Source organism: Dysidea avara, chromosome 4 (genome assembly GCF_963678975.1).
Source record: "Dysidea avara chromosome 4, odDysAvar1.4, whole genome shotgun sequence".
Classification (NCBI taxonomy): Eukaryota; Metazoa; Porifera; class Demospongiae; order Dictyoceratida; family Dysideidae; genus Dysidea; species Dysidea avara.
In genome coordinates, this window is record NC_089275.1 from 470,682 (window position 1) to 493,778 (window position 23,097).

A 23,097-nucleotide genomic window follows, 5' to 3' on the forward strand; every position below is an offset into this window, starting at 1 on the left:
ACTTTTACGAAAATAATTTCACATGCGCCTGGTTTAACAACTGTTTTTTAACCCACCCGATCACATATCTCTACTTGGCAACAGGCAGATAATCAATTTCATATTTAAGAAATCCATACACAATAAAGGCCCCTGGGGGTATATTACATAATCACCTGACTGTTGCTGACTACTACTGATTGGTTGAATCCTCAACCCCTCCTCATTGTTGGTAACACCATCCTCATAGTAACCACTCCTATCCAGTATCCATGGTAACGGTCCACCATGAAATGTAACCACTTTGGATGAGCCCAGTGATAACACTGCTATGGATTCTGGATCTATTGGCTATCATGGAAACACTAATCACAACACAATCATGTTAACATCTAATACCTTCAATGGAGGATAGGCTGCTATGGTAACAGAGGTTTCTAAGGACACACCCCCACTGTTGAGTCTTAGTACAACTTGTGTGTGACCCGGCTTTGTTGCCATAGCAACAAACAATGTGCATGCTTCAGATGGCAGTGATGTGAGGTCTACAAGTGATCACATGACCTAATGTGATCCCATGGACACACCTACCAACACTGCCGTTATGTTTAACATTAAACACAGATGGATCACTGGTTGCTATGGTGATAGCAGCTTGACGACAATCAGAGAATAAGTGTAACTTCTTATCTACAATTAGTTGCCATAGTAACAACTTAACAATAACACACCTACCAATATGGACACCAATTTTAACAGGAAGTTGGATCACATGACCCACCATCACCATGACAACACTGGGTAGAAATGACATGGTGTCCGCTGGGATTACATGCACCTGTAACCATGGTAATACCAACACCACCATGACAACTCTACACACCTTAGTCTCATTATAATGTAGTGAGTTTCTAGCATCTGTTGCCCTGACAACTGTAGTTCCTTTGGAAACCATAGTGACCACACCCTGACTATTCACACCAGCTATTAAATCTGATTGGCTAGACCACTTGTAAGAACCACTCCCACCTGTTGCCTAGAAATTATTCACATCACAGTATTCTAATTAATTAATAACCAACCTTCAAAATTCTTCTATATTTAGCAGTTGGTTGCCATAGTAACACCACCAAGGATGGTATCACTTTAATGGGAGGAAAAATTTCTATTGTCTGTTGTTTACTGATGGTGGCTGTCAAGACAACCTCTTCTCCAGTACTAGGGTCCTGTATCAAATGATTCACTTCACACACACACACACACACACACACACACACACACACACACACACACACACACACACACACACACACACACACACACACACACACACACACACACACACACACACACACACACACAGTGTTGAGTAGGGTCTGGTGACTTGCGCTACTTTTTGGGACTGTGTTTAAGCTATGCATGTATCCATAGTTTCAGTTGGCCATTGTCACTCTAGCCTATCAAATCAGATTGTAGCTGACATCTGAATGGTCAGAAAAGAAAACCCAAAACTCTGGTCCCAACACAGTGGGTGGGAATTGCACACAAGACTACTTCACACCTTCAATTTGTTTAGAGAGCTGGTTGCCTTGACAACTCCATCCTTCATGGTGCTCACGTGATGATATGACCCATTAATCGATGATGACAATTTAGTGAAGTGAGAAGATGGGATATCAGTGGAGAGGTGTATAGACTATGCATTAATGTGGGAGTGAATAAACACAGTTATTTGTATGGCTTTAGCTCACATCCTCTATTAAGATGACATGTCCCAACTTATCAAACACTTTAACTGATATCTCGTACTGACGACCAACTTCTAACACCCAGTTGTTGCCAGGGGCAACAGAGAAACCTATCACATTACACACACATAATAGCTCATCACATGTGAGTACAATGTGTTACCAAGGTGATGAGGATATACAACATGGATGCCTGATGATGGCTTGATAGCTGATAAGTGCTCTAGTGTATCTTAGTAACCAGTTAAGCTGTATTCTAACATATTCACACACATCAAAGGATACTTTTATCTTGTACGACAATTTGAGTGTAGCCAATCACAAGACCTTTAACCTGAGAGGAGGCGTGGTCCAGTCTTGCTACTGTCTCATTGGTTAGTTCAAAATAATACTGGTTGGATGGCATAGGAATGACTGTAGTCATGGAAACAGTATACATTACACACAGGTTATTGTTACTTTAGTAAACAAAATGTGGATAGTTAGGTAACCATGGTTACCAGAATACAAATGTGACCCTGTCTGGGAAAACTGGTCTTATCGCCCATGTCAGCAGATTGGATTTCTCACCAAGAATACAAAGCTACATGAATAGATTACCTAATTTCACAATCAAAATCAGCTAGGAATTGAGTGGTCTGATTTTGCTGGCTGCTTTTCCCCAAGCCCAGTGGTGATCCGTACGTGCGGTGTGGGGCCTTAATGGATATCTGGTCAGTCTGGGGATGGCTGTATGTGGCTGCACAGCTCTGTGGTGATGATAAATACCTCTGCTGTGAATTTCCTTTCATTTTAGCCAGTTTTGATACCTGAATGGCCCATAACTTGGCTACTTGCACAGCGGATGCTCTGGAAAGCAAGGAATTCGTGTAAAACGTGTGAAAATTTGGTACACATAGCTTCAACTATTGGCGAGCTACAAAATATTAAATACTTTCACCCAGGGTTTCTCGATACTTTTAAATAGGTGATAAGACCGGTTTTCCCAGACTGGGTCACAAATGTTGTTGCAGGCTTTGATGTGGTACTGCTGTTTGTGTTGGATGACAAAGTAGTAGAGAGATGAGTGTAGGCCCTCTGCGCCTTGTCTTTTCTTTTATCTTCAATAAAAAGTAGTGAAACAAGAAATGAATGATGGTATTACAGCATAGCTCGGTGGGAAGTCACTATTTTGGCATTGAATAAAATAATTATTTTGTTATAACTAATGTGACTTCCCACTGAGCTATACTGTAATACCATCAGTTTCACTACTTTTTAAACCAGGCGCACGCCCACACTGGTTTACTGAAATTGTTTTCGTAAAAGTGTGTGTGTGTACCTATCTATCTACCTATCTACCTATGTTTGTCCGTACGCACCCACGTGAACAAAATCGTTTAATAATGGTAAAAGCAGCTTTTACGTAAGAAGTAAAAGTGAAATGAAGTCTGTATTAAACTTCTGCACAGGTGAACTTTGCTCTGAGGTGGTTTCTTTTCGGCGGACTGAAATACGGGTGTGGTGACTTTCCTCAGACTACCTTCCCCTTGAGGTTTTCAGGCATTTAGCAACTGAAAAACAACGGTGCAGGCCTCGTACACTGCCAGGAATAGCCTATCGCTTCAAGTTGAAAGGGGGCGTATCCCTTACGTACGCGAACGAAAATGAAGAGCAGCTTTGAGGCTTTGTCGAGAGAATTTGTGGGAAAAAACACGTTAGTCACACTATAAAACAGTTTAGAAGATGATTTTGTGCGTAATATGTTGGTAAAAGCGGTTTGTTTACCAAACGCTTCCTTAGCAGTGCATAGCAACGTAATTGAATGAATTACGAATATTTCATGAATTACGAGAAATAGCTAAATTATATTATTGCACAACCCAAACTACCATATTGTAAAGTAGTAATACATAGTTGGTTAATTCATAGTAGTATATACTGTCTATAGTTATTCCAGATGAGTTAGCTAGCTGCATGGCGCCTGGTTTTTAGAAGTAGCACAACATCAACTTGTTATTGCATAAATTCCTACTTCAATTTTAATTAACAATCTTTTAAAAAACTAGTTTGTTTAGTTTTTTTTGTTGTAGCACAGCTAGTTACAGTGTAACTTGTGACTGTTCTATTAGAATATCATACATGACTGTTGTATTAGAGTATCTCGAGTCAGTCAAGGGGTGTGAAGCTATCTAGTCCAATGAGTGGTGAGGTCATCTTGTTTACTGTTAAGCTAATTGCTAGATTGTTAAGAGGTGTGCATGGTCTCCATACTCTATAGCTATTAGTCCACCTAGATCTTTCTATTATTTAATGGGTGTGGTCATGAACCTATCATGAACGGGATCCCAAGAAGCGCTGGGATCCCATTCACGATAGCGTTGATAGTGGGATCTCAAGAAGCACTGGATATCCGGCTAGTATACCTCTCATAGAAGTGCTGGAACTGAGGTGCTTCTGAAATCCAGCTCTGAAATAATTCTGTATCGTCTAAATATGCTGTTGACAGTAAGGCTGAAAAGTGTTGATATGGAAAATTAATGCCTTGATATGGTTTCGTTGGATGAAGAAGACAAGCCTACGTCACTTTTAAATTAACAATTTAAAAAAAAATACTAGTTGTTCGTTAATATTTCCATTAAGGGTTGCTGTATTTAGCCCAATTCCACCACTAAACCAAGTGAAAACATGATAGTGTTAAAGGGAAATAGTTAATTATACAGTTCTGGCAATGACAAAGCGGATCCCCCCCTGAAGGCGTGAAAACACACTCGTTAGTGCAACATTTGTTTTAGCTAGCTGGAGTTATCTTGGGTCCTTACTACACTTTCCTTGTACAATAATTGTTGGATACTTGGTTGAATAACATGGTAAACTGGTGAACAAAGACCCGTTGCCATGTACGCATTCAAATCATAAACGAATTATTACTGAAATATTCGTGTTATTTGACGCAAGCATTAATCATGGGCTAATACAGCTGTTCAACACTCTTCGTTTCTATCAAGACACACAGTAGTGTGTCGTGCGGCCCAAGAAGCCGGCACGCAACACCCGTGAGTATATTGACAGGAACAACGAAAACGCAATTTTCGCACCTCCATAGCTCTGTGCTTCCTTGATGAAACAAGACAATTTTTGCTGTGGATACTCCCACCAACTTCAGTACGCCAAATACCAAATTTGAGCGAAATAGCTTCAAGCGTTCCCGAGATATGTGGAAGGGGGGTATAAAGGCACATCTCCGTAGCAATTTTGGCTGGAATACGATAAACAGGCAAAGAGTTATTAGCGATTATTCACGAAAAATAACACCAATATGTTGTCACGCCTACAGGGTAAACTGCTTACGGGAAGACGCTGAAAATCGGTGGGTGAATAGGTTAACTATTGAACCTCAAACCTTTTGTGGTTTGAAAGAAATCGAGCTAAAAACCAGGAAGATACAATGAAAAAGCCAACAGTGTGTAACAATTATGCAATCGAGATTAGCTAATAAAAAAAAACGACTACTTGCCATGCCTACCAGATAAACCGCTTGGAGTTATGCTTTGAAAATCGCTGTACAGATGGAGTAATCATCTAAGAAAGGCTCTTCAATGGTGTAGAAGAATCAGACTTAAAGCCACGGAGTTATAACACGAAATCTAACTTGGTGCAGCAAGTGAGAGATTGAGATACTCTAATAGAGCAGTCATCCTAATAGAGCAGTTGCCCTGAAGAGAATTCAAGATATCAGCTAGAAACAAGTAACCTGTATAGAGATCAGCTACAAACAAATCACCCTGTAGAGAGATCAGCTAGAAGAAGTTACCTTGTAGAGAGTTCAGCTACAAAGAAACCATCATGTAGAGAGTTCAGCTGCAAACAATTCACCCTGTAGAGAGATCAGCTAGAAGAAGTTACCTTGTAGGGAGTTCAGCTACGTAGTTCAGCTAGAAGAAGTCACCTTGTAGAGAGTTCAGCTACAAAGAAACTGCCATGTAGAGAGTTCAGCTGCAAACAAATCATCCTGTAGAAAGATCAGCTAGAAGAAGTCACCTTGTAGAGAGTTCAGCTACAAAGAAACCACCACGTAGAGAGATCAGCTAGAAGGACTCACCTTGTAGAGTGTTCAGTTACAAAGAAACCACCATGTAGAGTTCTGTAATAAATATATGTATTATATATATAATTTGTACATTTATTGATAAATCAGAAATATTCATATGCTTCATCTTTTCTTCTTCCTGTGGAAAAGAAAAAAAAGATAGGTTAAAAAAGCCCCAAAGCTGGCCATAGGCCGGCTTTGGGGTATACAAATACAAAAAGAAGTGAAATCTAATCCAAAACAGCCAAGCTGTAAAAAAAGAGTGCGGCCCTCAAAAAGGCTATGGTGAAAAAAGATGTAAAATCCAAGGTGGCGGCCAAGAAATGGCTGTGATGGTAGGTTAATGGTAAAAATTTTAATAACGGCAATTCAGGTGAATTTTGTGCCGCTTGGTCTTGGCACAAAATTCACCTGAATTGTCGTCATTAAAATTTTTTACCATGAACCTACCATCACAGCCATTTTTTGGCCGCCACCTTGGATTTCACATCTTTTTTCACCATAGCCTTTTTGAGGGCTGCACTATTTTTACAGCTTGGCTGTTTTGGATTAGATTATATACTCTGGAGTACAGCAATGAAAGTATGCTTTTTAGAAGTGCACTGATCGATAATCAGATCGGCTATTGCTTATCGGTTATATAGGCCTTGTTTTAGCATATCAATATCAGATCAGTAACATGTATAAACAAGCAACAGATACAGATACACATAATATATCTATTAATGGCCACTTGTGCTCTAGTAATATCCCAGTAACACCTGTTCATGTACTGTAATGTCAGCTGTTGATTACAGCCTCACTTTGTCACTTTAATAAATAAATTTAACTCATTTGCCCACAACTAGGAATCATTTGTATGGTCACTTGCTAATGGTCAAGTACTCAAAATGAATGCTCGACGATTCAGACAGTACATTAGATTATGAACTGAGCTTTTCCAGCAAAAAATATCACCAGCCTTCATGACAGCTTGGTAGCAATGGTTAGGCACAGCCAAGCCCCAAACACTTCCACATGGTTTCATGCTATACTATTACAAATTTCTTAGTGCTTGGCCAGAATGCTAATTATTTGCCTCAACATCTCAGCCTTGTGTCTTGTGATATGATACTTTGAATGTTATCTTCAGAGTGTCCATATTTGATCACATGACCTCACACTACATCACATGATCTCACACTACATCACATGACTTCACACACCTTCAGAGTGCCCATGTTTGATCCTCTCCAGTTGATAATGTATTACACTAAATGGAGTAATGTATACTTCACTGGCTGGTCTGATCATCAAGTTCTCAACTATTAGTAGTTTAACTGATGATGGCTCCACTGCCTAGGAGGAAATTTTACAACAGTTTAAATACTTGGTTGAACAAAAACAAATAAATAAAACAAACAAACAAACAAACAAACAGCTTTGACTTGAGCAGTATTAGTCCACTGACCCAATTCAGAATATTAAGAGGTAGAGTAAGTATGTATGGTGGGGGGGAGGGGGAAGGGGTTGGTGAAAACACTAGACCCGGGACTAAGGACCCACTTTTCTAGGAAATGTTTATACAATTCACCATGTTGTAGGTAGTGGCTAGTCTCACATAGGCCAGACCACTCTTTTCTCTGACATGATGTCTAACAACTATTAACTAGTGTGAAGTGGCCACTGGCCATTAGCCCATTAAGCTTTGCATTCAGCTATATCATAGATAATATAGTAAAGTGATTCGCAACAGTGACATCATTTCCGTAGGAACTAATAGTTTTATGTATGGACAATCCTCGTTACGGGTTTCATGGGTCTTGGTTACGCAAGGTTACGGGCTCAGAATTAGCCTCACCTCACAAAATATAACTTTATACAAATCTTCAGTCATTGGGGACTTAGTTGATGCTTAAAAAATTCTCGTACCTTGTCACAATCCTTAGTAATAGCACCACAAAAACTATCGGTGCCACGCCTGAGCAACCAAAGTGAAAAAGTTCCGAGACAAACTGGCTGCAAACCGCCGTGATTTGATAACACTCACTTAATCTAATAGTGAATAAGAAAGTGTCAAGGTAAATTCAAGAAGAAACAAAGTAGAGTTAGTGAGATATCGCCACTCAAAGTCCCTACCCGTAACGAGGATTGTCCGCAGTGACGTCACTGTTGCGAATCCCTTTACTATATTATCTATGGCTATATCCAACTTGTTTCACAGTATTACAAACAAACAACAGTAGGAGAAACATCTCTCTGTATACACAGTACGGTATTACTGTATAATAGGGAATATGGAGGTGTGGGTTATTCTGGCCAAAAATATAACTCAAAAACAGCTTTACAATACCATCCACAGTATTGGTCAGAGTATAAAGTACATTATTCAGTTATGATGTCACTAAAACAATGTAATAATAAACACAATCAAACTAGACCTCACCTTCCAAACAGGATCAACCAGTTTCACATTGACTATAGCAAATCCTGTACCAATCCCACTAACAAGTACACTGTCACCATGGTAACCCTGTAGTGATGATGATAATGCCATACACATACCATCAAAAACTAAACAAACAAGTACAAGGAATTACAGTTTATGTTGTATAATTAACATGCCATACAATATATGTACAATTTTTCGAAGGACGTAATTTTCACGGTTTTCGCAGTTGACTTGCTTTCTGCGAAATTTTCATCCTTGAATTTTATTGACTGTGCACGACAAAACTGACACACAGGAACACGTGCAGGCATGGCAGTAAGTGGAACAATTTCAACTGTTGAGTTATCTATAGTACGTTCGCGTTGAGTTGAATCCTCAAAAACATTTAATAACTCATGGATGATGCAATTATACACGATCTTGAAATTTGGCTCATTTGTAGTACTGCTTGACCCGCTAAAAATATTTCAAAAATCAAAATCTTGTTGTTCAAATGTTTGACATAATATTTACGACCAATCAAAATTTTCACAATACATTTCCTATGGGGAAGCCATATAACCACAGTGTCCATTACAGCCCTTTCCCAAACTTGTAATGGAGCCAAACCGTACATGTCTGTTGTTGGCACCTTTGCTGTTACCAATAATCATCTGGTTGGCTGAAATGTTAACTCTGTGGAGAAAAAATCCACTTTTAATTTTTAGCTGTTTCAGCTCAACGTGAACATACTATAGTGTTATTCACGGATATCACATATACAATAGTGCTCTGTGATATACCGGTAATACTGTTTATCGTGATAAATTATCATAACCAATTATCATACTGTGAAAGCCATTAATAACCGATATATCGAAATACTGGTATATTGATGAATATTAGTATTAGGATTGCTTTTAACCCAGCGTTTGGTGTTTAATTATCCAATTTGTTGATGGTTTAGCAGACACGCCCTAAACAAAAACTTGAGGTTGTCACATTACAACACATGCTTACTTGTACTGAACTATATATTTTTGGGTTTTTGGGATGCATACTGCTCTACACTACACCCCAAGAAATGATGCAGTAGTTACAATAACAAGTTAACTATATACCGATATACCATGAAATTTTCCTGTTACTAATACTGTGTATTCAAATTTCAATACTGCCGAACACTAATATACAAAGTTGTGTGGACTGCTGTTATTGGCAAAGAATGTAATTGTGAATGTGAACTTGGTAACTGTCATTGACTGTTTGCAGTCACTACAATGAAGGACAGTCAAGTTGTCGGACAAGTTCCACATACTATTTCATGCAACTGTACTTTGTTTATTAGATGTGGTGGCAGTATTTTGGCTACTGTAACAGGGGCACGTGTCGTGGATTTGATAAGGATGGTCTGAACCTGCCGTGTAAAACTGGGCCGAGCAACTATGTTGAAGACACAGAACAGATGAAGACCATAGTGTTAGTGAGGTCACTGAAGTGCAAGATAAGCTTATAAGAATGGCATGTATAACTACAATTATTATTACCTGCTGTAGCTGCAGTCAACTGTGATGAAAGCAAAGACAATAATGTTGCCAGTCCTTCTATGGTAACAAGTAAAGATGCCTCAGTGACAACAAATAAAGACACTCCAGTGGTAAAAATAAACCAAATAAGTGATGAGGATGGACAAAGTAGCTTCAACAGGGAACAGGAGTGGTGGTGTTTGTTCCACAGATACATGGATTAAAATTTCATTAGAATTTGAGGATAAGCGTATTTCAGAGTAGGGGGAGAAATTTATTGATAAGCATATAAATTGTGCTCAGCGAATCCTGAAGCTGAAATTTCCCAGTATTGATGGTCTTAGTTTAACATTGCTTCAAGACAAACCACACAAGAAAAGTACTACCAATGCAATTCAAATATTGCATGTAAACAAAGATCACTAGATATGTGGCACCAAAACTGGTACTGTACAAATAGAGGTACTAATATGATTTATGGACCACAAAGTGGGATCAGGCTACACTGGAAATGGTCAGAAAGCAGTTCCGATGCAACAGTCAAAGCATCAAAGTGTGTGAAGAGGTTCAGAAACAAAAAGAATGTGGGCTGTATGCAGTAGTAAATGCTACCAGCATTCCATTTGAAATGATCCTACTAAGTTGGTTTACAGTGAGAAACACATGCATTAACATTTGGTGCAGTGCTTTTCCCAAAAAGATCTTTCCACTTATCAATGAAGTATAATAGTGACTTAGTAGCAACTGACTTGTGTATTTTACTATTACAGTGATAATTGATTTAATAAGAATTATAATTTTAACAACTGTCAAATCATTATGAACCTGAATCAGTGTAGTGTTAACAACTGTTCAGTTATAATGGTTTTGTACCTGTACTGATTGTAGTCACAGCAAAGTTATTCAGCAATCCATTACAAATGAAATCGTTTCTCTCAACATAATGACATGCTTTTTACAGCCACTTCAGGCCAAGAGGTTTCAATATGCTCAATTTCAGATCTGTGACCTTAGAATTGTCCTTAAGTTTCTTCTTGACTTCACCAGCATACCAAAGCTGAAACAGACATTTCATGTGGCTCTTGGTTGGCTTGTTCACGCTCAGATCTAGTGGCTGCAAGTGATCGGTACAGTTTGCAGGCACCTCAATAACTAGAATATTGTTATCTTCTAAAGTCTTTAGAAACCGTTGAGCCGTCTGAGCTTTAAACTGGTCAAATATCACCAGGCAAGGATGTGTACTGGGCAACTTTAGGTCTTGACGAGATATGACTACCTATGACAACAGGATGTTATGTAAATAAGAAATCATGGTGTCCTCATTTGACCAATGGTTTTCCGCATAACTTAAGTACCAGCCTTCTGGACCAGCTCTTTTTGGCAAGCGTGCTGGTGTCTTTCTTCCATAAATAACTTCGAGTGGGCAGTAACTTTAGGGTCATGGTGTAAGATAGCAATACAGTAATCTGTCTTTTATCATCAAGACCAACGATCTCAACTCCTTTAGAGCCTTTCTCTTCAAATACCCAATCAGGAACAGGTACATCCTTTAATCTCGCTTGATTACAAGTTCTGCTGGAATATCCTCCATCCTTACAATCATTCAGATATCTGACAGAAACTGTGTCTTTAATTGCTCAAAATCATAAGGCATCACCTTTGCTTTTGTTGTCCCTTGACGTTTCACCATGTTCATCCTGTGGAGTATTCGCTTAGCCCAGTCTTTCGTGATGTCAATGTAGCCACCATTTTCAGCGAGTAAATTAGCATCATGGCTAATCACAACTCCTCTTGCAGTAGCCATAACAACTTCTATACTCACAGCAGTTCCCAGTTCTCTGCTGGCTTTAAGAAAGCACTTTACTTCTCTTTCCATTTCTTCACCTAAAAATAGCAGTCTTCCACAGCACTTTTCTGGTAGTTCTTCTACTTTGACTGGGCTTCCCTTCACGGTTGCTTTCTCGATTTTTCTTTTAAGTCTCCATATTTCTTACAGTAGGCATCTCGCCAGCTACAAACACTAGAATCTTTTAAATTAGTAAACTGTCCAGTCCTCTTGCCGCCATTTGTCAAGGAAACTCTGCCATCACCTTCAGGGTTCACAATAACGTTTACTTCATACGGCCTTGATGGTAGCATGTGATATGCTAGGCGGTATTTTTGACAAATCAAAATTGCAGCAAGTGATATCCTTGGCCATGCCGTTGAGAGCATGTGATAAAACGTTGAGACAATCCTTGAAAATAAAACCCCTCGAAAATTTGTACTTATATGGTATATCTTATCATGGTGGAAAATATGAACTAGCCACAAGAAAGCCATCACGTGCCAGAGTTTATTTTAGGTGGGGGGAGGAGGCAAATGTTCCCTTTTGTAAACAGAATTCCCCTTCTTGAAATATAGGGATGTCATTTTACTAAAAGTGCCTTTAAATCCAATCTTGTGATAGCTAAAAGTTTCTCAACAGTCCATGTTGGCTAAAGAATTACTTTTACATTTAATTTTGAATTGTTAATAAGTTTTCAGCAATACAATGGAGAGTGATTATCCGAACATCAAAGTGACTGCTCTATTAGAGTATTTTGCCAACAAGTGTATGTTTTATTAGAGTAACTGAACAAAGCTTTGAATATAAATCAATGGATGTTTGATTTTACGTGCTATTCAATTGTACGACCCCCCCCCCCCCCCCCCCCAACCAATATTAATTTGAGTAATCGTCTCTCTACTGTATTTAGGAAATAGCATTTTTGAGAAGCTGAAATGAATAATTATAATGAAGAATGGTTGGAAATATCAGTCATTCATGAATCCATTTAAACACCTCAGACTTCTACCACACAAGACCACAGTAGCCATCTATGTGTGGTACTGGCATGGTTTATCTTGGTGAACAAATTATAGTAGCCCAGCTATTAACCAGTCAATTCTTCTGTAGAATTTAGTTGATGCAGTCAGGAGTAGTTGAGGAGTGAGCAAAGCGCACCAGAATGCTAGCCAGGGGGTGTGGTATGCCTCCCAGGAAAAAACTTAAAATAGCATTCAAAAGATTGAATCTGGAAACAGTTTTAATTAGCATAAAACAACTACTTTGCCGGTTTCTGATTCAAACATGTCTTATAAATACTTACGTTAGTATATTCAGATATTAGCCGTGGCTCTTATCTGAGGCAGTTCTTATGACAATCATCAAGTTTCAAGGCAAATTCTTCTTAAATTTTAAGCAATACAGTTTAAATGACAGTTTCTCAGGACATATCTACAAGAGTCTGACATGTTATTCTCAGGTACCTGAGAATACACCAGAAGCAATCTAACAGAGTTTAAAATACAAAATTTCCTGGAGTAGTGTGTCACATTTTCAGTAGCTGATAATGCACCAGAAGTGATCTACAAGACTCTGAAATATTTCTAGAGGATCATGTTATTCTCAGATACTGTACCTGAGAATGTAGCAGAAGCAATCTGAGGGTATGGTGGGTGTGGTGGGTGATGTCATGCACATAAAATATGTACAAGGTTATTGCCAAGCTCCGCCCACTCTGGTAAATTTTTTGACTCCCCTTGAGTCATTTCCTAGATGAAGGCATGGCTGTGGAGTGGCTACTATCCGGGGGCGGCTATAATATGAGCTATATTAACTGGTCAAATACAGTAGTGTTCTGCGATACAGTGCATTTAGTGTATCACATATCACCATCAATAAACTGTTTGATACGATACTGTATCATGATACTATAATGAAGTGGTCATGGCTAGTTATGACTGACATATTAGGTAATAATTGTAACAATATCCAATTTTAAAGAGCTGACACTGATTACATTCACTATGTATACTTTATTCGGTGGATGCTGATAAACTATTATAATGATGTGACAACTAGCTAGTGTGTTCTGGTATGATTTTTAGTATGGAAAACCGAGTTGCTGCTAAAAACTACGCTGTTGATTAAGAAGCCATACAAGATCAAAGGCTTTAAACGTGATGTTCATGACACATTTATTCATAAGATCATGTTATGGGCGCACACTTAATTGTTGAAAATATGGCGTCCATTGCAGCGTCAGTGAGTGCGGAGCGAAACCCTCATGGAAAGAGGTTAAACAGCCAAACAAAGTTTCTACTTATGAAGCTATGGAACTACTTTGAGTAACACACACTACACACACACACTACACTACACTACAACTACACACACATATAGCACACACATACCACACACATACCACACACATAACACACACACATACTATGCCGAACATTACGAGTTTAAACAACACACACTACATCACACAAGACAGACATACCTTACTCTCCAACATTTTAATAATCTCATCCGTTTGATAAACTGATTGGCTAAATGGTACAAAACTATACCAAACACATGTCATTACACAAATTCATCCAATCAGAACACTCCACCTGATGATCTCCTCGGGGTCTTGTTCCCCCACTGGTGATAGGCTCCATTCAAACAGGTGACCACGGCAACTACTGAACATGTTACCTAGCAACAACACCATTGCTTTTGCTAAATACATCTAGGTACACACCCACCTTCCTCATCAAATGCTCTCACATCAAACACTTCTGGGGCTTCATCAAGTAGTAGTTCTCTTGTTGTTGTGACGATTTCAATACGATGAATGGTGTCCACAAACACATCACATCTCAACACTAAACCGGTATCTATGACAACCAGCAAATACCATACAGTTAAACATTGTCTATTCCAAAATTTCATAACCTGTGGCTACATTAGGGAGATCAATTCATATACAAATGAATAATGGAGGGCTTTAATACAGTATGTCATTGATATGTACTGTATAGTCTCTTGAGCAAAGGGGCTACCACAAAACAGAAATAAGTTTGCAGGAAGAGAATTCTACCATGAAAATGTACAAGAACACAAACATGATAGTATCATATTGAGTAGAGATGTGACTAAAGAAGCAAGGGGTGTGACTTAACAAACAATTCTGTTAAATTCTACTGATCAAAGGAGTGCATGCATTTTTAATACCAAGAGTATATAATAGAAACCAAGAGTGTCAAACGGCATATTACCCCCGTGATTAATCATTGCATAGAGTAACACGGATATTTCAGTAGATGTTCGTTTACGTTATTCATTAATTTTATCGACAATAGCGACGGTAATGGAATTTGCACTCTAGCAGGGTAACTAAAGTAGTTCCCGGCATTCCCAGCGCCTTTTTTGTGTTTAAAAGAAATGGCGAAGTGTAGAAAGCTATCGCAACAAAAATGTCTGTGCAACCTGAGTTGGCTGTGGGACCGTGGTAGTCTAGCGAGAGATTCGGCAACTTACTAAGATTGGCACCCTTAATTTGGCTGGTGAACAAACACTCAACCTGCCCAACAATGAAGGTAGCTCGCCACTATGCCTACAGAAGAGCGTCTGCGAAACACAGTCTTCTATTTCCGGAATTGAGCTTCGTAATGGCACGTGCATCTGACGACCACACCCCCATCCTTGTTATTACCCAACGTGATCTATGTTATCACCCACCGCTTGGGTATATCTCAAGAATTGTTATAACAATTCAAGGCCAGTATTATTCAGTGCATGTGCTAATGAAGGAATGGGAAACTGGTTATTTGGTGATGTGCAAACACTTTGTGCAAAGTTTGTGAGACACTCGACCAGCTCCCTGTACAAATTTTGTCCAGGAATCAGTTTTGACATATACCAGCAATACTATGAGGTAATAAGGTATGACCTGAAAAGTGTTAGGAAAGCTGTAACTCCGGTTCAACAGATAGATTCTGTGAATTGTAAAGTATGGTTTTGCTTGGCTTCTAATGCATCAATGACTGAGAAGGGATCTGATGAAGTTCTGTGTTCAGCATGTAAGTGTTTAAGGTCAGATTTGGAGTGGCAGCAGAAGAGAACTCTATCTGAGAGTCCTGATAGAAAGATCAAACGGCAGTAGTCAGCTTCCTCACATGCTAAATTAAAAACATGTCACCTGCTAGCCAACTTCAACGCAAAACAAATTATAAAGTGGAAAGATCTAATGACAGAAGGAAACTTATAAAGTATGAAAGTACTGACATCACACTAAATGATGAGCACCATGAAGACATGTGTACCCTTATGAACCAAATTGATGATGTGGGCAATGAAGACTTACAAAGGATATTCACAGAAGGTGATAGCTATGGTGTTGGTGATAGCTATGGTGTTGGTGATAGCTATGGTGTTGGTGATAGCTATGGTGTTGGTGATAGCTATGGTGTTGGTGATAGCTATGGTGTTGGTGATAGCTATGGTGTTGGTGATAGCTATGGTGTTGGTGATAGCTATGGTGTTGGTGATAGCTATGGTGTTGGTGATAGCTATGGTGTTGGTGATAAGATGAGGGAAATATGGAAAACTGATAGTAACAACATATTAAACAATGTGCAGAAGATCAAAGAAGAAATGGTAAGATTTACTGTGTGGTGTCTATTGATTTTTGCTTGAAGAACTTGCCTTGATTACAAGTGACTATAGTGAGTGTGATGTCATATATAATGTTTTGTATATACAGTAGGTCCTCAATTATCTGTCCCTCATTCTTAATTATCCAAATGGAAGTGACTGTTCTATTAGATTTTAAGATTACAGTAAGAGCTTTGTATACTGGTTCCATTATCTGAACACACTTACTATTGCCTGATATCATTAGGGTTTGGATAACCGAGGGTCCACTGTATGGGTCTTACATGTGTGTTTAGTGGGAGGGTGATGATACATTGCTACACTGCAAATCAACCATCTAACTTGAGGACACTATGAGAAAAATGTCTATAATGAGGACAAAAACTAGGTTAAAATCTATGAAACTTTTGTGAAACTTCAAAGTCCAAAAGTGTCCACTATAAAGAGGCTCCACTGAACATACCAAAAACATAAGTTTTAAAACATTAATGTTGAATTGTATCATCATTGTTACTGCACTGCGCTCATTTAAGCATGTAAACTTTGTTATTATAGTGTCACGTAACTGCAGCTTTCAGTGGAACATGATAACAATTAGAATAGGTAAATAAACAGTTTACACATTGCATTGATGTTATGTTAATGATTACAACAGCACTGGCTGTGTTTACTCGCAGTCCTGCAGCATATGAAGCATTGAAATCATTTAGAATACTTCAACTCCTATGCCGCTCAACCCTGCAAGCCTATACCGGAGCATTCTTACATGAACCCGGGGCAAGCAGTCATTGCATTGCTAGTCAAGTCTCTCAGTATGTAATATTCAAAAACGAACAAGTCAAGCCAGGTAAACTAGAACCACAAGCAGATGGAGTCCTAATCTTTGATGAGGTCAAAGTAGCTTGCCAATTACTGTGGAATTCTAGAAACCAAACACTATCTGGCTTGGCTATGACATACAAAGATCTAGTACCACTGAATGACATTTATCAGTATCTCGAAGAGCCCCAAAATCCAAAACAAACTTCCTATGTGTTACAATTTTTATGGAAGGACGTCACTAGTAGCTACGATATTGTAGGTCCCTATTTCACGAGTGCTCAATCAGTAGACATGAACTTTTTGATAACTTGTATATTTGAAACAGTGAAATTATTTCAAAAATTCATGGTCTCAAAACCAGTCTTCTTGTATGCGATGGGACTTCTTCCAATTTGGCTACAATCAAAGCCACACATGGGCATATAGGTGCTTATTCCAACCACAAAGGTGCCCAAGATCAGTTGGAGATAACACCTTGGATGCTTAATCCATTTCATCCACCTGACAAAATTTATTGGATGATTTGTCCAACACACCAGGTATATACATAATGTATTGATAGGCACCCTTGTCAATATAATTACATTATTGTAGTTAAAGAATATGATCAATGCTCTGTTCTCCTCAAAATTGGGAGGAATAAAGGCATTCCAACGATCTGGAAAGAGTTCATTTGGGTGGGATAGCATTAATGATTTGTACAAACGTGAAATATCTAGAAGTAAACAGCAACTCACTAGAATGGTACCAAAGTTGAAGGAGATGCACTGTTTAAGAGATTCTTGGACCAAATTGAATGTGTTTCCAGCCAAGATCATGCAGGTATGCCACAAAATATTGACAGTGAATCCTTAGTTATCTGAACACCATTTTAAAAAGGTGTAACATCCTAAAATCCTTTCTTATATGCCATGTTCAATGGAAAATATATATACTCTAGTACCAGTGAAATACCAACAGTCACACTGAGATAATTTAAGTGTTCAAATAACTTAGCCAAGGATCCATTGTATGCACAAAGTCTTATACATACATGTTCTCTTTTAGCAAGAGTTGGTCATGAGTGAACTACACTGGTATGCAAACCAGAATCCACCACCCTTAGATTCTTTGAAAACTATTGAAACATTGGAGTATCTCACAGCATGTCACAATTTATTCGAAAGCGGGTTTCTAAGTCATGAGAAGATTGAAAGCTTGAATTCAGATGCAGTACAAAATATTGATACAGGCTACCAGTACTTTGCATCATGGCTTTCAGAAATTCTTGATAAAGGTAATAAGAATTATTATCTGTTTATTTCTGTTGAACATATCATTGTCTACACACTTGATAACTAAGTTACAAAATACTATTCCCTTTAGATCCAAGTTATCCACATACATCAACAACCCAACGAAACTTTCTTTCATGGCAAAGTTAGTCAAATAATTTGACTGCATTATGCTTTAAATTCTGCCTTTAGCAATGGGATCTGCTAAGAATAGACTACTATGGATTCAAAGCATTTACTCAGTAGTTTTTCAAAACATACCCCAAATATTTCCTATCACCACTTTGAATATCTGGCTCAGCTGTTGAAAGCTTATTTAGCCGATATAATCATAGTGCTGGAGGCAAGTTGAGTGCTACTAACTTTGAAGGTGCTCCCACTTAGTAAAGGAGTGCGTCGCAGAGCATCACAGTGGGAAACAATACCGAGACCACGGCTTAACTTGTCTGGAGATGCCATTAAAGAAGAAGAAATATAATTAAGACATACTGGATACATGTATACATTGTACTTGATTGTACAGATATGTAAACACTTTTGTAGTTCATACTAACTTACTAGCTAATTTTGTATATATGTTGTGTCAACAATGATGTTCTAAGGTTCAGATCTACTGTCGATGTTAGTCCTTATTTTGTTGCAGTGTCTTGTTTAGAAGCAGATAAAAATACTTGTATGCGAGTGTTGCATAACTTTCTAACAAATTCTGAGTACACATTGTGCAAAACACGTTCCTCGCATGTACTACTTGGAAGACGAGTATTTAGTGCTGAATTAAAATCTTCAAATAGATCAGTTTGTGCACTCACTTCAACATGGGCAGCCTAATTGTATTACAAATGTCAATGCTTAAACATATATCAGTAGGACCTCAACTACCCAAACATATAGATTATCTAAATTAAAGTGACTGTTCTACTAGCAGTATTTTGTCAACTATGCTCCATATATGATGTGCTCTACTAGAGCAGTATATCAAAGCAAAAGTAGTGTACTTCAATTATCTCAACTAATTCACTTTTCTGAACACTTTGCGATTCAAACTGGCACAGAGGTGTTTGGAAAATGGAGGTCCCACTGTACACTGAACACATACTTTAACCAAATCATCTCCATATTCTTGAAAACTTTGAGGATTTACCACCTTCCTTACAACTGAATCTACGTTACAGAGGAACGGTATGAACAGTTTGTGTGGGAAATCCTATATCCTCTGTCACAGAACTTGAGGTAGTCTGGAATACCTGCTTTATATTCGGTATTGATTGCCTGTAAAATGCTAATTTCTTGGGAAAGTGTGTCTCTGCTCTTTTCCAGTCTTTAATTTTTTGGTACCTTTTCTTGAGCATTTCACATAACATTGCACCACCAAATCTGTAATAAACATCATCATCATCAGTTACTACTTATAATGGAGACTCTGTTTCAATGCTAGAAGTGTGTTGATAATTTGAAGCATGTTCTAGTAAAGCAGTGTAGACACCAGACGAAATGATTATCATTACACGGTTGCTTATTATTGGCACTGGTGTACTATTGGCAAAACTCCAACCATACCTGGCGAAACTCTGAAATACTATGATCCTCCTCTACGCCAATAGCTTGCAGGCTTAAGCCATCTTCTAACAGAAATGCGCTGCAATACTTCTGCCAATCTATCTGAAATTGTGTAAAGGAGTTCTTTCTAACTTTGTTGCACTGGCCGTATAGCTCTACAAATAAGTTACGGCGGTACTCAACGATATCAGTAAGGGTTTTTCCCTCGCAGCACAAAGTAGTTGCTAATTCTTTGAGACGGCATTCCATTTCAGTGACTGGAAATTGAGACTGTAAATCGTTACTACAGCACGCACACGACTACTTGAAGTGATGAAATTAAACTTTTCTGCTTCGTCCTTGTCATATACTTCTTCTTTCGCTTGACTTCATTAGTTGTTCCATCACTTGGTGCGGCCAAGGCACTGGTGGCACCTAAACCTGTCGCCATTAAAAGAATATCGTTAACGTTCAGTATGACGCAACCTATTACGAAAACGATATTACTCTACGCAATGATTAATCATGGGATTATACGCCGTTCGATACTCTTGGTTTCTATTATATACACTTGTTAATACTAGCAGAGACTACATTACAGCTACAAGTACAGTACCTTGGCTAGAAGTGATATGGTACAATATTATATTAACACAGTACACCATTAGTTAGCTATAGCCTTTTCATCATCTTCAAAGCAATAAGCAGTAGCAAGTGAACTACACCTCCTATCCAACCAGTGATGTCAATTGTAAAGGTGGACATGTGTAATGACCAGATTTTACAAAATCACACATCAGGCAAATCAAACATACACCACCAGTGTATGGATACAATACCAGTGTGATGGTTTTGACTATCACCATTACTCAAACTACTCGAGGCTGGTTTTAACAGATGTCTTTTCTGTGTGGTGGTGAGCTCAAATGGCGGTTCCTGGCCTTGTGAAACACATGGCTTTACAGGAATCAGAATCACTAGTGGATGACATAATACAGTTGGCCAAATATGTTGTGTTGCTTCATATCAGCCACCAAGAACCCATTACAACCCCATAACCTCTTGTTTGGACTTCAATTGTGGTATGCCTCCATTTTGAAGCCAATCTCTTGCCTACTTTGTGAGCACTCGTGATACTTACTACTTTGCTTATCTAAAACTTCTAACATTTGTTTTTTTAATTTTTTTTGGCAGGAAACTTTACAAGCAGCTAACAGGTACTGGAAGTAGTCTGATAGGTAATAAAGTGATGCATCTTTTGCATAAATTTCATACATGCTCTTAATACCCTTCCCAAATTAAACATCCATTCATCTTGAAACTTATAATGGTGTGGTTTGCAATGTTTTTATCCAGTAACATTTTAATGTGGCAATTGAGTGATTTTTTGTAATCATACTACACTTGAACACACCTCTACTAAACAGCACCACACAGCTCACCTTGTTCCTCAGCCAACACTACAGTGTTACTTCTAATAGTAGAGGAGGATTTCGGACTAACTATAGCAGCTTGGGAACACGCATGCGCATCATCACCTAAACCACCCGCCATAAAATTCGTCATGTGAGACACAATGCTCACCAAAACCAGCCGATGGATAAATCGGATGGACACTGGCTACATCAGGTTTTGTACTAGTCCTGTAGTTTATACATTAACAATACATCTACAATATTCTATATGATGCTCACCATATAAAACATCCTTGCTTTGCTCTCAAAGTGAAGTTAGCTCTCACGCCAGAGGAGGGAACTAAAGGTAGTAACACTTGCGGTACATTTAAAGTGAATTTACTGCCCCCAGTGATTGCTACAACTACAAACACTGCTAACACGTGCACCAACCACATTTTAGCGCACCACGACTAAAGCGCGTATAATATTTGTTGAAGGCGTGGCTATAGGTACCTGTCTATGATGAAACCATTGACGTTATCCTACTAGTGATCACTTAGCATTGGGAGGGAGGCTGGCTAGTCCTGCAAGTCTAATGAATCGACACGCGATCGAGAAGTTGTGAAGGAAGGACGAGTTCGGCACTATAAATAGATTTTTCAGATAGTGTTTATTATAAGTTACCCCATGGATAATAGACATTCACTATGGTTACCCCAACCTTAGGTTCCCTGGCTCATGGTATTAAAACACTTCGTACAGGCTTCAGCTTTGCCTCCAGTGTTCGCTCTCCAGTGCCTAGAGAAACAATCACGTACAAAACAGGTTATTGTCGTTTACCTCCGTTCATTAGTTCAATTAGGGCCGCCGCTCTATACTACAAACTTAATTCAGACAGTGCAAGTGTCTCCCTCTGATCCCCTGTCTGTTTTGTTATTATTCTTGTATGTGTCTTTTTTGTAAACTTGTTCTCGTGTGTATGTATGTAAGTATGTAGCTACTTTGTGTGGGGAGCATGTTTGTATACCCCATGTTGGTCTTTTGACAAAAATGGATAATCAACTGCTCTCTTAGGTGTTTCCTGCACAAGTAACTATAAACATCATGTTAAAAATTGAAAGTAGAATTATATTACATTTACAAATATAGAAATACTTAAACTCATATACCATGTTGGATTAAAGATGATGCCCTATGCTACATACTCAATACTAGCTACATGAATGAACATCTGAAAAATGGAATAGGTAGTTAAGGTAGTTTAAACAAATGGACAGACATGTACAGTGTTGAGGAGTTTGTGCCAAAAAGTTCAATCAAATGACTGAACTGCAATAAAAGTGGTGGCTTTTTATTAGCTATTTTATAGCACCAGGGGTGGATTTAGGATTTACAAAAGGGGGGGGGGCTAACTCAAGGTGCTAACCTCTCATGTGAAAGTATACAAAACACCAACGCCTCCCAACATGTGAAGTATGCTGGAACTAGGGGGTCTGAAGGCATGCCCCCAGGAAAGTTTTGAAAAATAGATGCTAAAATACTGCAATTAAGAGATATTTCTGCTTATAATTTGTACTTCCCTTTAGATTACCTGCAGCATTAATTTTGTTAATGAAAAGATTTGGATATAAGTTCGGACAACCACCATTATCTCACAATTGCACAGCAACAGGTGCATATTAGAATAATGAAGCGAACGATTGAAACTGGAAAATGTGAAATGAGATTGAATCTGAGAGCATTTTCAGTGGCATTAAATATATGTTGCCACTATGATAAGTATAGATGAATCAGTTATTAATGAAGGTCTTTTAAATAGACCAATGCACTTCATTGCATGTATAGACACATCATGAAATCCATTCCAATTGATTGTAATTATAAT

At 38.4% G+C, this 23,097-nt stretch overlaps 1 protein-coding gene across 5 annotated transcripts in view; it reads right to left on the minus strand.

Moving 5' to 3' along the window:
• The window catches only part of LOC136254725 (nuclear pore membrane glycoprotein 210-like), an 81,529-nt gene that overhangs the window by 20,543 nt on the left and 37,889 nt on the right, over positions 1-23,097 (minus strand). For 3 of the 5 annotated variants that reach the window (XM_066047463.1, XM_066047461.1, XM_066047462.1), the window contains 12 exons: positions 8,222-8,308; positions 7,002-7,134; positions 2,013-2,141; positions 1,891-1,959; positions 1,731-1,837; positions 1,541-1,675; positions 1,062-1,205; positions 863-1,015; positions 715-817; positions 571-669; positions 379-524; positions 156-330 (listed from right to left, as the gene is read on the minus strand). In XM_066047463.1, coding sequence (XP_065903535.1) covers positions 156-330; positions 379-524; positions 571-669; positions 715-817; positions 863-1,015; positions 1,062-1,205; positions 1,541-1,675; positions 1,731-1,837; positions 1,891-1,959; positions 2,013-2,141; positions 7,002-7,134; positions 8,222-8,308 — 1,480 coding nt within the window. Of the gene's footprint in view, positions 1-155; positions 331-378; positions 525-570; positions 670-714; positions 818-862; positions 1,016-1,061; positions 1,206-1,540; positions 1,676-1,730; positions 1,838-1,890; positions 1,960-2,012; positions 2,142-7,001; positions 7,135-8,221; positions 8,309-14,042; positions 14,107-14,157; positions 14,243-14,292; positions 14,425-21,257; positions 21,354-21,399; positions 21,459-21,509; positions 21,678-23,097 lie in introns of those variants that run through there. The other 2 variants (XM_066047459.1, XM_066047460.1) reach the window with 2 other exon arrangements.